Raw genomic sequence first — 16,964 nt, 5'->3', positions numbered from 1 at the left:
TTGATCGGCCGGCTTCGCCAGATAATAACCATGATTTTTGGCGCTTAGGATTTTCAAAATAAATCCACTTTTCATTACTCATCACCATTCGATACAAAAATGACTTCCGATCATACATTCAACACTTCTGCCAATTATGACATGTGTCAAATCATAACTTTGCATACATAATTCTAACGACTAATGATATCAGTAATACGTGTACCATTTTAGTTGATGACACTTCAGTTTTGTCGAAAGAATTCATCTAGAAAAGCTAAATATGAATTAATACAAATACAAATTCGGGAACACCTAGTAAAATACGACACCATACAAAATAACTCATTATTCTATACCTTGAATCAGTTGATTATGTATCAGATAGGATAAAATTATTATTTATATCCAAACCTTTGATTGATGATGATCAGGACTCCTTCTGGCTTTTGGAGGTTGCATTTTCGACAATGTTACACAAGAATGGAAAAGTACCTTATCAGGTATCATTCAACTAAAAGGAATTTTACCTATTTGTTTAAGATCGTTTCATTATCTAAATTATATTTATACTTGTTAAATATTAGCAATGAATACACGATGGAGAGAATTAAGTGTATTAATATCGTATTTATTCGTTTCCTAATTTTTTTTAAATATTTTAGTCTCTTTAGTAGTTTATCTGGACTAGCCCTACTGTTTAACGTGGATTCCGGACTACGGTCCTCGGTATTAAGCCTATCGACTGGCGAGTGACCAACTTAGAAATCATCACAAAATACATCCGGACTTACCCAGCCTGGTTACTGGTGTGACTTTGATCATTTTCCTTGTCGGATTTTGCATTTTTTTCCTAAGGATAATGACAAACATAAATTTACGACCATGGCCTAGCAGGATTCGAACCCGCGACTATCGCAATAGTGGATGGACCGTCCTGCCGCTTTCACCACTACGCCAACCAAGCCAGTGTTTCTCAGTTTTAATAATAATGGATTAATAGGATGTTTTTGATACTCTGATACAATAGGATGTTTCTCAATGTAAATTTATTTGAATAAATTTCAAATATTAATGATATTCGGTACATAACCTTAACGGTAAAATTGTATTTCAGAATTTCTTTTCTCGATGAAGAATCAACAGGACGGATTAAGAACGTCAATAAAATCACTAAAGTGTGCCATCAAGACCGATGGGAAACATTAATAATTGTCTCTGTATCGACAAAAGGAGATAGTAAACATTGTAAAAACTGTCGAGGTGCAAGTCTCCCATAAAATGATGAGCGAAAATTATGCAAATGAGACTTAAAACGGCTAATATATTACTTTAGATGATATTGATATATTTGATTTATTTGATTTTTGTTTTGCTTTCGGTCTTCATTTAGACAGCTTTGGAAGCAGCTCATTTTCACCAAATCTTATTAAACTTCATAATATGGTTCAATACATAACATGGAGTGCTATAAACTCCTTGACCGATCTGATATTTGTTGAATGAAAAGTGAACGAATTCCTTACAAACTTTTGTGGCGAAATGTAACTTTTGCCAGGGTGTCTCAGATATCCCTAAGAGAGCACAAGTTCAGGCAGCTTTTTACACAGACGACACTGCTTTCTTTCCTTCTTCAAGAGTAGCAACGCGTATCCAAGGCAGACTCCAGAAACAATGCGATGAGTGGTTACATTTCTGGAGGTTGAAAGTCAACCTACTGAAAACCCAGGCCATCTTCTTCCACAAGAACTGTCTCGCACCGAGCATTTTGCGTTTTAAAATCGAGAACGACAAAATTCTCACAGTCAGAAGAAAGGTTCAGGTATTGTCAAATGGCTGGGAGCGAGAACAATCGGGCCAGCAGGCTTCCTCTTTCAATAAAATCTCTCCTGTATAAGATGATGGTTCGATCAGTCGTGTTATACGGCTCCAGCGTTTATCTCAAATATGTCTCACCTAGTAAATTGGAACGCCTTCAAGTTTTTCGAAACAAAATCCTCAGGAGAATAATCAGGAGCCCTGCGGTTCGTCGGGAATCAAATTCATAGAGAAATAGATGTCCCCCATGTTCACAATTGATATCCGAGCTTTACTCGAGATATTCCTTCATTCTTCGTCTCTCGGATAATAGATGTATTACAGAGATGGCTGATATTTTAGGCCAATAACTAACCCGGCTTTTCGTGGCCTTATTCTATCGCAACCGACACTACCCCGTCGTCTTCGAGACACTAACTTAGCTGTCGCAAGCTGGGTGGTGTGATAAGGACGCCATGTCCTTACCTGGCCCTCGTGCCTCTTAATGGTGTTACCGATCACGGACACCCTCTTTACTTAACAGTAAGAAGTATCAGTTGTGGAATGAGCTGATATGGTAATGAGCTCCACATAACCAGTCCAACAAAAAAACTGAATCAAATGAATTTATCAATCCTCTTTTGAAGCCAGTTTTGCATCGTTAAAAGATTCTTTCTCGGAACTGTAAAATATCTCTCAATTTTGGTTAAATCACTAAAAATGTGTATGGCGGTGTATTGCTGTGCTGAAAGGCAAGAGCTTCATTAAATAAAACAAATTGTAATTATTTTCCTCCAACCTTACGTTACGTTCATAATAAAACTCTGAATTTAAAACAAAGCGTCAAAATTAACTGACAGTCTATGCGAGACATTCCTTAAAAAATAATAACACCTAACGATTTACGTTAGGAAGTTACCACTTAGAACAGGAAGTTTTATATTATCAAATTAAGTGTATAGTTTTTAATAACCATTAAAAGGCCGGGTGAAAACAGAGAATAAAAAAGTAAGACAGCGTACGACTTTAATTTTAATTAAATAATACACAGTTTTTTTCGTTGCGCCGTATATTCACTTATTGAGTTAGCAGTACCTGAGAGTGACAAGACACGCTTTCTATTAATTTTACAGCGGATACAGGAGCAATAACCTCAACAGCATTGGCCTCAACGTCGTTTATTATCTTATCGTTTCTTCTTAGTTTTTGGTGCTGATTGGTCAGTCCAAGGTCAATGGGAATTTATTCCTTATTATTTCGAGATGTTTCTGTTTTATAGGGAGAATTGTGGAAATGATATTTTTATAACATTTGCATACCAAGCACATTAAGGAAATATCAGCGTAAATACGAATCGAAAGGAAGTATCTTTTGACGCGACATATCGTGGTGCAACTTGAATGAAAATTAGTATTAAGATATTTTTTATATCTTTTTTTAAAAATCTTTTTATTATTCTATCTCGCCTCAGGTTTTTATTTGCCAACTATATGTTTTCACACGATATCGGCCAGTGTTTTGGCGAGAATATTAAAACAGAAAATGACCTTTTTTCTAAAAACCTTTTCGAAGAAATATATTAATATTATTATTATTAGTGATATGGCAATTGAAGTTATTGAGGATATATTAAATATTGAAAAAATAGTCAGTTGCTACATGTTAACTAGCGTTGGGAACTATCGACTGAAAACAGCCGAAACAGTCGATAGTCGCAAAACAGTCGATAGTTAAAAAACTAGCGACTGAAAATAGTAATTACTATTTTCAATCAAATACACGGTTCGACTGTTTAAATCACGTCGTGATGTCAGGCGATGATGTACGAACCCTTTCTTGTATAAATTGTGAGAGAGGAAAGGACGGAGATAGTTGCTTGGACCAGTTAACTTTATATGTTCTAATATTTTCCAACGGTAGTATAGCGAGACGGAGATATACATATTCCTTCACGTACTACCTTTAAAATAGAAAAGGAAAAAAGTATTTACTGAATACTATTAACTTGCAAATAATAATTTCCTTTTAAATTAAGTAGAATTACTTTTATATTTGAATGTTCTGTGGATCCGTAAAAAGGAATAGAATTTTTCTATCTAAATAAATTTATTTCTAAATGGATTGATACTCTACAAATGTTTTATCGTATTTTAATATGTTAATTGCTATTTTTAAATAATATACTAAAATAAATACAGAAAATACGAGAGAACTTAAACAAAACCTACAATAACCACAAATACTAAATAAAAATTAAAAGTATACTAATTCTAATTATAGAAAAAGAAAACTAATTCATGACATAATTAAAAATGATCGCACAATAACTACTAGAGCTTTCTTAAGTAAATGCTTTGGTTATTATCGAACGGAAATATTTTTTAACAAAAATCGAGAGAATAACCGAAATATTACCTATTATTGCCATAAAAACAGTCAATATTGTTTTACTATTTATCATTCAAAATTTTAAACATTTTACCCTATTACATTAATAATCTTGAAAAATATCGTTCCAAAATACTGCTCTATTAATATACAATATTTTGTTACTTACAAGCAAACTACCAAAAAAATTATAAAACTATATATATTACGTATAAATCTATGTAAGCATAAATTAGGTGCACTTTTGTCAAGGTCACGGCTAGAACGACAGAGCCAGAACGTTAAAAATCAATCGAATGAAACTATTGGAACCAAAAATAGTAACTAAAAGTACACGACTGAAACAGCCGATAGTAAATAGTAACAAAATCAGTCGGACCGAAAATAGCTACTGAAAACAGTCCATTGAAACAATCACTGGTAAAAAGCAGTAAAATCAGTCGAACCAAAATAGCAACAGTCGATAGTAAGAAGTAGTCAATTACTGAACAGTCGATAGTTGATTTCAGTCGATTGTTCCCAACACATGTCCAACAATGTTAACATTACATGGATTACATTAAAGCCTACATTTAGGAGAAAAGTCGTGCTTATTTAGAAAAAAATCTTTCCAGCTATAGGCATTTAAGAAAGAATTCAAAGATAAGAAAATAAAGGAAAATGTGTTGATTAATGTATTAGTTAATAACAAAATCATAATTATCACTACATAATAAATGGCGATTGTACAAGCAAGTACTGGAACCTATATGGTTTTATATTTTTAATATTACCCGAACAAAAGGAGCTTTAGATACAGACTGTCACTCAGGAAATCAAGACATTTGCAAAGAGGCATGAGAAGAGATTCCTTATCGAAATAATACATCTCTTGGTTAACGCCAAAACAGGACACATACTGAAAAGAATCAAACCATTTGATCTTGTGTAATGTAGTGTAATGAGGTGCAATTAATGAGGTACATATGAGGTCGATGGGTCCTCCTAGTTGATCGGCAACGACTGTTAAAAATGTAATAAATAGTTTAATAAAAAGCTATAGACATGAATGAAACTGTTACAGTGGTTCTTGGGATTCGAAAGAAAATTTGTATCTTTAAATTGGCATCCAAGTTGGATCAAAATGTAGAGCAAGATCACCTACCTGCTAACGTAGTAAATTAAAATAGAAAACAATTCCAGTTTATTGGCCACATTTAGCTTTCTAGTTCTTTAGTGTTCTTTCTACACTCACAACTTTTTTAAGTAACACAATGAATACCAGAAAACTAATACAATGATGAAACAGATACTGTACAGAAGTTAATGCACATTATACTAACAAATAAAGACATTTTTAAATCTATAAATTCGTTTCTTCATTTCTGTTTCCCAAGAATTTCCTTTAATTTCCTTTCAGCATATTTGATTAGTAAACAAATAATATAGACAATAAGTTAATCAGGATGTAATTTGAATAAATAAAAATAGGCGTTTGTTTTTGTACCCATAATGATGTATAATATGAATGATATTACTACGAGCCTTATTAAAAAACTTGTCCTTGTTCCTTTTTTATTTACCATTTTATTTTATTGACAGTGTAAGTAATACATGTTAATTAGTTTCCAGTAAAATCAATTAGCATATTAACGAGTTGCTACAAGGAATAAGTACCAGATATGTTACTTGTTTTGGAAATTTTATAATAAAATAATGGTCCTAAATTTGTTTTTGTATTTACACTTTTACCAACATTGATTTTAGATAAAAATGCAGTTTTCTGTTGTTGTAATGTGGACTGTGATTTGCCACTGAATGTTTTTAGGTAATATTACGTATATCATGACGTAAGGTCATGGAATAATTTCGTAAACATTGTTTATATTCCATCAGTAATCATACTGTAATACTTCACTTTGCATTGATATTCTCCTTGTTACCAGGTGAGAATTTGTCGCGTGTTTTTTGACACTATTGAATATATAGTAAACGTTTTTTGTCATCAGGCGTTATATACATTAATATACATTTAGTTTTATTTGATTCCCAGACATTTCAAATGAAAATAACATGGGAAAACTTGGGGCCTGTCGCAGCTCATATGAAAAAGGCGTGATAATTGAAGGAAAAAAACCTTGAAGTAACGACTTTTAGAGTAATGAAGGTTTCAATATAAAGTCTAGATAACAGTATCACTGGGAAACACTATCTTAATCATATATATTAATTTGTTGATAGTATTCTAACCACTATAAGATACCAGTTGACTTAACCGCATTTCGGATTACATATTTAATCATTTTTACCACTTAATTTTATAATAACTGAATAACCAATGTCAATTTTTTGTGTATATAAACAAAAAGGTACTTACGCTCCAAAAACTCGTCTATTAAATGTACCCATCGAGTAACTTGCGTTGCGTTAGTCATATTGTACCATATCAAGGATCCTTCCTCCGTTCTCTCGGAAATAGGCCTGAAGCCAAGCCCAGGATTCGTTCCAATTAAACTACGTTCCAATGTCCATGTGGGGACTTTCTCATCGATTGAAGCTAGTAGTCCTTGCATACATATGGCGAACATGGCGGCCAGTATGAGGTAAAAGATGGAGTAGAATAGTAATAGTTGACCTGGAAAAGAAAAATAAAGTTATTGATAAAAATAATTTTAGGTTATGCAGAAATTATCGGGTTTTTATTATAGATAATTTTAAAATCGCATATCTCTGGTAGTATTTATTTGAAGAAGCCATACTAGAGCGCGTTTGAAACACAGGAGAGTATAAAACATTCTAGATATAGAGAAAGAGCATTGGTTTAGTTAATCAAGAGATATTGCGCATTGAAGATTAATATTTGACTATTTCGTCAAATTTTTGGTGGTTTAGTGCCAAAAAAGGAAAAAAAATTAAGCTCAAGGTCATCGAAAATTGCTTGGTGATTATTATTCCACTATCAATTCTTTTAATGGTGAAAAACTGACATCAATAGAATCTTGTGAAAATTATTTGTTTTTGTTTGTCACTCAGAAATCTCGCGATGTCGACAGCATAGCTATTAAGGTTTTATTATGAAAGTATTAAAAAAGAACATGTAGTATATTCAAAGTTTTTTTTGTACATGTCATCAAGATATTTAATGTATTGCCTCCCGCAATTTGTAATTTCGTTTTAGAATCAGACAATATTTTGCTTCTCATTTTATTCTAATTAAAAAGAGACACAATACTATCTGATTAGTTCGAACACGTAAACAACTAAGCCTGTCAAAGTCGTCCGGTTGCCAGACGTACGCAAGATTCTTAAAACAATAGTGAGAATAGGTTATAACTCTAACGTATAAACTATTTTGGCTGTATAACTAACTGTAGTTTTTAGATGTACTATAATGTTAAAATAAATTATATTTGATAACATTTTTGTTCAATTATTTAATTTAGATTACAACTTTTTTGTATGTCAAAGCCAAACTGAACTAAAACTCAGAGTTGATGCGGCAACATTGCCACGTTTTGATGTCACAAATTTAAATGACATATGTACAAAATATAACTCTGAACAAACTATATATAATTGATTATCGAATTTATATTAACAAATTCGTTTTGAAAAATATGAAAAAATATTTTTCTATCCCTTTATTTCAATTGATAAAAAGGCAACAAATATCGCATATTTTGAAATGTAAAAGTTTGATGGAAATCTTAATAAAATTTGTGGGGTCATTGATACAATGATCCTCCTATCAAAATTAAAAAAAGGACATTGACATTTCTAAATTTTTTAGAAAAAAAAGTCGAAGAATGTACAGAAAAGAATCACAGCAAATTTAAAGTAAATCGGTTCAATAGAAGTTGAGATATTTGTCAACGGCTTCGATAAAACTAAGTTCGAAAAAACACGTTTAAAGTTTTTAGATTCCACGTCATTAAGACAGTAATAAATCCGAAATTGATTTAAATTTTGAAAATCCTCTAGAGGGCATACTCTTAAAGGGTTAAGCTTTGAAAATATAAATCGATTTTTCTAATTGTCTAAAGTAGAATCGCGTCTTAAAAGGAATTATGAATGATAACTATTATTACACAACGTAATTGCTGGAACATGATGCAGTAAATTTAAACGAAATTAAGACTATATTTAGCATATCTTCAAGCAGCTTTTACAGTAATATTGCACTTTGATTTATTAATGTTATAAAATGAAGTGATTTCATCCCACATCACATAAAATCTCCATTTTATATTTTTATCAGAGTTAACTGGGCGTATACTTGTTAAGACATGACCTCTCAACAGAAAATTCAGGTTTATATTCATCGCTTCTTTAGCAAATATTTTAGTTATGACTAGACCATAAAATTTTCAATTCTTCTCTAACTATAATAAAATTTAATACTTTTTATAAAATGTGATTTACCAACATTACTGTAGGTAAGTAGTCGTGTGTTTGTTTAGATTTATTTAGCTTGTTTAGCCAGATTTATTTGCTTGCAAAAGGGCATTTTGAACGCTGGTTACCTTCTAACTGTTAAAACAATCTTTATTATTATTTTTATAGAATTCTAGTAAATTAACACTAATAAGCTATTTGTTTTTATCTTCATTTGCTGATAGACACGTTGAACTTAACATCTGCGTCACTGTTTTTGATATGCACTGACTTTTACTTATATCTTTATTAAATTAGAGCAAAAGGTTTTACTCTCCTTAACCTTCTGACTAAGCCCTCATTGATTAGGAACTGGATAATTTCAACATTGATGGGCTTATGAAGTCTCTGTTCATATCTTTGGACATAGTCCTTGGTAATGTTAGCGACAGTTTCACCTTCAGGTTCTTCAGGTACAAATTGTCTTTACGAATGTACCATGCGGCATCAACAATACCTCGCAGTGCCTTGTTTTCGAAGCTTTGTATATTATTTCTATTGATTTGGCTAGTATAACAGCAGAGTTGAACACCATAAGCCTACATTAGTTTCAAGGCTTTCAAGAAAAATAAAGCAAAAGCTTATTCATACTGACAGAGCTGAATATCCAATAACCAGGATATTTTTTGAATTGTATTGTTTTTTTGTACTTGTAGAACTGGAATTCTTCCACCTATGTTTAACATCAAGGGTGATGTCAATATATTTGGATGTATTTCCCTGGAATGGAAATACATCCAAAAAGAGAAATAAGCCAAACTTTATCGAAAGTTTGAGCAATATCTAAAAATATTGCAGAACCAACTTTTTTTTTTGATGAATCTTTTGAACTAACTGAATGCAAAAATTCGAAGAAGAAAAATATATATTCCCATAGGATAACGCTCCTCTTAACAGCTTTTAATTGCTAATATCAATTAAGTAACTCGATTTATTCCCAACATTTAATTCTCTCTCTGTCATGATATTTTTTGTCACAGTGTATTGAATCATAGAGAGAAAAAACCTAATACCAATACACCAGTTTGGGTTTATTAACAAGCATTCAACAATTGACCAGGTCCACAGAATAATAGATGTTATTGAAAAAGCCTACGAAAGTAAAGAAGTATGCTCAGCTATATTCCTAGATGTAGCACAAGCCTTCGATAAGGTTTGGCATGAAGACCTTGTTCATAAACTACAGAAAATGTTACCAAAATAACATAACGAAGTATTAAAATCATACATTGCAACCAGAATGTTTAGAGTCAAACAAGAAGAAACTTACTCTACAATAAAAGAAGCTAAAGTAGGTGTACCACAAGAAAGTGTACTAGGACCAATGCTTTATCTACTCTACACTTGTGATATACCACAAATGAAGAATATTACGATGGCTACATTTGATGATGATACTACGAATATAGCTGTCGGAGACAATAGTGAATAAGGCAAGTGATAATATAAATAATTGAACACAAGCTTGGAAAATAAAAATTAATGAAAGTAAATCTGTGCATGTGCAGTTCACCTATAAGCAGACCGTACAAGAACCAATAACATTAAATAATACAATCATTCCATATAGCAACAACGCTAAATATTTCGGAATGAATCTTGATGCAAAACTTCGCTGGAAGGAACATATAAAGAAGAAAAGAAAAGAACTGGAATTGAAATATAGGAAAATGTACTGGCTAATCAGTACTAAATCATTATCAGCAGAAGAAGAAGAAGAAGAAGAAGACAATTATCAGTACATAATAAATTGCTATTATATAAACAAATACTGAAACCTATATGGACATACGGAGTTCAATTATGGGGATGTTCTGCAAAGAATAACATAAATAAAATACAAATTTTTCAGATACTATAGGACTGATTACCTACATCGAGATACCTACATAGAGACTCAAAAGAATTAAACCATGTGATCTTTTGTAGTGTTGTGTAATGAGGTGCATATAAGAAATAATACAGCAGTGACATGTATAAACATTATTTCACCAGAGACTGAGATAGGGCCGATGGGTCCTCCTAGTTATATAGCTAGATTTAAGTGATCATAAAGACAAATTGTAGGTTAGTCGGAAACGACTAGTAACAATGTAATAATTAAATAATAAAAAAACAGTATACTGAAAAATCTGAAGAATATTCAACATGGACCGAGTATATTATATATTGTGACTCTTAAGGACAATGCAGCCAATCCTATAATATCAAACAGGAAACGATTATCAGCGGTTACCCATGGTTCAGTTGCCACATCCTAATTTATATTTACATTTATATTAATGAAGAACATTATTAAAATGGGAACATAGAAAATGTGCAACCGTATTAAAACGACATGTTTCCCACGTAAATGGTTTAGTCCTAGTTTAAATAATGAAAAATTGCAACAAATTTGTATCGGCATTAATGAGAGAAAAATGATGAGCCTTAAAACATTCATACGTGTTAAAATCAGAGTTAATTTTAAAAATTTTGAATTATTTATTTAAAAATATATGGTTCATATTTATGAAAAACATCTTAAATATTATAAACCTGACCTATTTCATATGAGAATATATATTCACCGAGCCACATCATTTACCCTAAATATATATATATATATATATATATATATATATATATATATATATATATCTATCCTAAATCATTTTAGAATTTTAGGATTTAAGTTCACGAAGATTTTGATTTTTTATTAGCTATGTTATATATAAAATGGTTCGGGATCTTTATGTCTTTATATGATTTTTTAAAACATTATATCCATATCATTATTTTAAATTATTGTTTACTTGATGCATATATCAATTAAGCCAAATTTTATTAATTAACATAGCGTTTAGAGATTTAATTGCTATATGCACCAAGTAAATAATAATTTAAAATAATAGCATTTATATAATGTTAAAACCTATTCATCCATTCTATATATAACATAGCTAATAAAAAACCAAAATCTTCGTGAACTTAAACCTTCGAAATCCTAAAATTTAAAATGATTTACGATGTGTAATTATGGGCAGGCAGTTTAATGGGTTATATCAAGAAACTGGAAAACCTAAAGACATAAAAGAAAAAAAATTATATCTGATACGGATGTTTTGGATACGAGAAAACTTTGGAATGAACTATAGCGAAGATGATCTTAAACCATTGATTTTCAAGGCAAAGGTCTAGCTCTAGGAATGTATTGTTTTCTTCGAGGTGTTAAAACGCGGCTCCAATGGATTATATTTACCTCAGATACGAAGGTTATGGTAAAGATCATAATTTATTGCAGCAGTCTATTTAATTTTAACCAAGATGATTTCTTTTTCATACCTCGGTCGAAAGTACGTCGTAGTACGTCTAATAACAGGGAAGAAAGTGAAACATTTACTCCCTGTGAGAAGTACATGTCGTCATTCGATTAAATAATCCAGAAAAAATGAACAATACGTTATCATCTAATGAATCCACGGACGAAGAAGATGTTATACAAAATTTTGGTGCAGAAGCGCGATTGATAATAATTACAGATACGTTATCGAAGAATTCCATTGATGTCGAAGGGCACGCATCAAAAACATGCTCATCAAAATTTAAAGTTAAATTAATAAAGTACTTTCGACCACTTATGAAAAAAATCGTATAAACCAAACGGGTCAAAAATTCAACTTTCGGCCCTTGTGGTGGAATATACTATATTACATCGTAAGTATCTTTACGAAATCAAATACAAAAAAACATAATTAAATGTTATTAAACATATATATCAAGTGAAAGATCGTTTCTAAACATTGACATAACGAGGTTTACTTAATTATAGACATAATTTAATCAGTCTGACTCGGGCACAGCCATTGGTCAATTAAAACAAGCGGCACCAAATCTGAAACGATTTAATTTGATATAAACATAATGAAGACATTGATAAACTTGATGTTATGGTAATTAATGCGTATGCTTTTATAATGGAAGTACTTATTACGTAATATATTACTGTGATAAAAAGATACCAAGTATTTTTAAATAAAATATAAATGGTTTGAATGAACTGTATTTTCGAATCATTAAATTTGTTCTTGAATTTCATTGAAACTATATCCTTGAAACGGCTCTTCTAATTCAACGGACCTAAATCAGGCGAATAGGGTGATTGAGGAATGAGAAACCGCACTTCAGAGAGCTTCCAACACCTTTTAAGCTTTTCTTAACTCGTACAGTTTTTTAGAATAATCCTTTTTAAAGACCAGTATTAATTTGCCATCATGGGACGATTTCATTTATCCTCTCATCTTTGTACCATCACTTTAAAATCCTGATAGAAATTCTGTCTCAGTTTCTCACTATAATTTCGCAGTTTCTCAGGAAACTTATGCAGGTGAAGTCAGAAGGAAGGGTACTGTGAGATTTGAAATTTGTTAAAATTTTGTGCACATTTTTTGTTAAATTTTGGTTTAATTTAATTAAACCCTATCCCACAAACAAATGTAGGAGGTGTGTCATACTATAGAATTTTTAAATGAACACACACTGGCAATTTAAGTTCATTGTATTTAAATTTTTCATGAACCAATGTAACATTTTGATATTTGTAACGTATCTATGTAGAGAAACAAAAAAATCGAACCATAAAACCAGAGCTATCTCAGTTTTTTCGTGAACCTAACAACAGAGGGATAGGTAAGAAGAAAGTTACGTGAGAAGTTTGAGTCAGAATAATTATACCGTATGTTTTTCATTCTATTCAAAGTGAACGCTGTTTATCAAATACAAGTCCAAGATTCTTTTAACCAAATATAATTTCGGACCTCAAAATGAATCTTAACCATACCAGTGGCGCCGTATTGTAAAATGAATAAAACAGCTGGAGGCTGATCGGTACAATAACCGGTCCTGACTGCGACTTCGACTGCATAAGCTGGTAAAGGTAAACTACAAAAAAACATACCCACTATTTATATTTTTGTAGTAATAATACACCGTAGATATATCTATTGAGTTTGTACGACTATACTCTTTATGTTGTAAGCTTGTCATAAAAAAAGGTCAAATAATACAACTTGGAAATTTTTTTTGCAATATATTCTTCGTCATTTTTTTGTTAAATCATCTGTATATGGAGTGGGAACAATAATAGTAGTTCACAAAGCATCGCTAAAATGGAGTACATTAAAAAATAAACGAAACCATATAAAAATGTATTGGCTATTTGGAATAAAATCTTAATTATCCGCTCATAATAAGTTGCTATTGAATAAACAAGTTCTAAAACTGATATGGACCTATTGAATCCGGTTGTGGGGATGTTGGTCAGCCTGTTACTCAGGAAATCAAGAAAATAGTAAAGAGACATGAGGATAAACTCCTTTTTCATGTTAGTACCAAAGTATTGCCACTATAGGATAACACTCGAGCAGTATAGAGGCTTGAATGTATCAAACCGTTTGATCTCGTAGTACAGTGAAGTGTATTTAACAGAAAAAAAAACAACATTATCAATTAATATATGAACATTAATACTATAGAGATCCAGATATACTAGATCTGGAGAATACGGTGGATAAGGAAGCAATTCGAAGCCCAATTCATGGATTTGTACCATCGTTTTTACTAACTTGCTATACGATGCATTGTCTTGGTGAAGCAGCATTTCCTTTTTCATCAAAAGCGGCCGCTTTTCGGAGATTTAGTCCTTTAAACGGTCCAATAACGCGATGTAATAGTCGTTGTTGATGACTTGAACTTCCTTTTTCAAGGTAATCAATGAAAATTATTCCATGCGCATCCCAAAATACAGACGCTATAACCTTGCCAGCTGACTGTTGCGTTTTCCCACGCTTTGGAACGGGTTCATCGTGTGAAGTCCACTCGGATGACTGTCGATTGGACTTCGGAGTCAAATGATGAAGTCATGTTTCATCCATTGTCATATATCGATGCAAAAACTCGTCGTTGTTTTGGGTCAAAAGTGAGCTCGCGCAGCACCCAGTTTACACAGAGCTTTCTCATACCCAACTATTCGTGAATTATATGATGTACACGTTCAGTTGATATCTTTAGAGTGTCTGCTATTTCATTCAATTTCAATTTACGGTCATTCAAAATCATTTTGTGGATTTTTTTAATGTTCACCGTCTTCAGTGCTCATTTCACCACGTCTAAACTTAGCATACCAATCCTTGATGGTTGAGTTTCCTGGCGCAATGTCCGGAAATTCGGCATCAAGCCAAGTTTTTGTTTCAACTGTATTTTTTCCCTTCAAAAAGCAATATTTTATCAACACGCGAAATTCCTTTTTATCCGTTTTTACTCACAATAACAGAAGTTGCGTCACTCAAAAAGCTATAAGTCACAAATTAATGATCCGACAGCTGTCAAAATTATACACACATCTTTTGAGGGTTAGTGCTAACTAAAAAACATGAATTTAATTCTAGTAGCGCCACCTATGTGTCAGGCCGCCGGGACTTTTCAATTGACCTGTTTACTGTGTATTATGATAGAAGCCCTTAGAAATCACTAAGAAAAAAATGAATTTGATTGAATTCGGTTTCTGAAAAGTAATTTAATATTACATAAACAGTAATAAACAATAATTCTACCCAAATAATGTTGAATAATTAACAAAAATAAATATCTTTCAAACAAGAAGCACACAAGAACTATTCAAATATATTTATAGTGCACCATATTTAATGATAATTGACAATAATGATAATTTTCATGTATTTTATTGTAATGTTAACATATATCACTGACATTGTATTAACTATATGTCAATTAGACAAACAAATACATATACGGTTAAAACAAATGCCAACCTAGTTTAATACAAACAAAAAGGTTTTTCCTTAAAAGCACTAAAATTGATTCCTTTTCATCATTTTTTTATTATAAATTACTTTCACTTATGGGAATTGTTAGAGTAGTTTATACATTTAACATATTGCTATACGTATTTATAACAGAATATTAATCATAAAATATTAATTTAGATTAACCTCATTTTCAATTATTTTTGTCATCGTTCCGACAATAAATGGTTACCATATCTGAAGAATTCTTGATCTTGAGGCTATACACAAATTGATAGCTTCATATGATATTAGCCTCTGCTCAGATAATAATTAGAAGGAGTCCCATTTAAACATTTTCATGGAAACCTCTGTTAATGATTGTTTATATCAAAGCACAAGTTCATCTTTGTCCCTTGTCTTCAATGTTTCATTAACTGTTCTCACACTTTTGAAACCACTAAGGATAATCTTAATTAAGTGAATTACTTTGAATATTCATCATATTCAATAGAATTAGTTTAGAAAAAATAATTTTTTGGTGAAAATCGTTAATTAGTTAAACAGTGGTATATGGTGATACATATACCTTATAGTTTTTCTAAGTTCTCTTTTAAATAGATGTCTTTACAGTCATATATCTCTATTAATATTGAACAAAATTGAAAAAAATCCGAATGGTAAAGTGTATTCTTAGCTTCGATCGTAAACACATGTTCTACAGTGAACTTTATTCAAACCTATTATACAATATGGGCTAGTCTCAGACTGCAATAACATATAACAATAAACAAAAGCAATGTAACAAATTTGTTGTAAACAATTTATTTTATTTGAAATTGTCCATTCATGCTCAGCAAAGATTATATAACACCAATTTTAGTAAATATTTTCTAAAAAGGACGAAGATTGGAAAAAATATTGCCATAAAGAATTGTATCCAATAATTATTTCCTTAAAAGTGATAAAATAATGGTGGATAAATAAACAAATAACTAATTTGTATTTTATTTCAAAAGCCCTACGATTTTTTGATATTAGTAGTATTTTAAAATATATTTAGAAGAAAACAGAGCTATTATCAAGTTATAAAAACAACAAAGTTTACATTTGTTACAATAAACACATGTAGTAAAAACGAATGTTTCTAATAAAGCAAGATTTCCCACCAAATTTCTGGTTGTTACAGTTATAAGCAATATCGATTTCAATATATGAGTAGAAATTTAAAAACGTAGAGTTTCAAGCTGAAAAAATGTCTTTCTAAAGCGCACAATAAATGGATACTTATAGGGTCTTTATTATGTATACAAAGTTGTAAATTAATTGTGACTGATTAAAATAAAATTCTAACAGTGAATGATTTTGATAGCCAGCAGATAATCAATCAGTGACTTGTAAATTACGAAGAACAGCTCCTTTACCATGTTAAGGTCTCATATAGGGTGGGGCAAAAGTTCGGGTACCAATTACACAATTTCCGCTGAGTGACAATAATGGAACGATTATTTTCAATTATTATTCTCACTATTTCTGCTCGTTCTTGGGACGTATATTCACCCATAACAAAATTTGGACGTCTATACAACACAATGGTTAAAACAA

General features: G+C 31.3%; 1 protein-coding gene across 1 annotated transcript in view; it reads right to left on the bottom strand.

The window, feature by feature from the left end:
- The window catches only part of nrv1 (nervana 1), a 48,436-nt gene that overhangs the window by 15,784 nt on the left and 15,688 nt on the right, over positions 1 to 16,964 (bottom strand). The window contains exon 3 of the mRNA XM_076413224.1: positions 6,521 to 6,778. Coding sequence (XP_076269339.1) covers positions 6,521 to 6,778 — 258 coding nt within the window. The remainder of the gene's footprint in view (positions 1 to 6,520; positions 6,779 to 16,964) is intronic.

The sequence above is a fragment of the Rhynchophorus ferrugineus genome, unplaced genomic scaffold, assembly GCF_030347505.1.
Source record: "Rhynchophorus ferrugineus isolate W39M unplaced genomic scaffold, kcgeb_rfMv2 rfM9, whole genome shotgun sequence".
In the NCBI taxonomy this organism is placed as follows: domain Eukaryota; kingdom Metazoa; phylum Arthropoda; class Insecta; order Coleoptera; family Curculionidae; genus Rhynchophorus; species Rhynchophorus ferrugineus.
The sequence above is the reverse complement of the archived record's forward strand: the minus strand, read 5'-3'. Positions and strand labels throughout refer to the sequence as shown.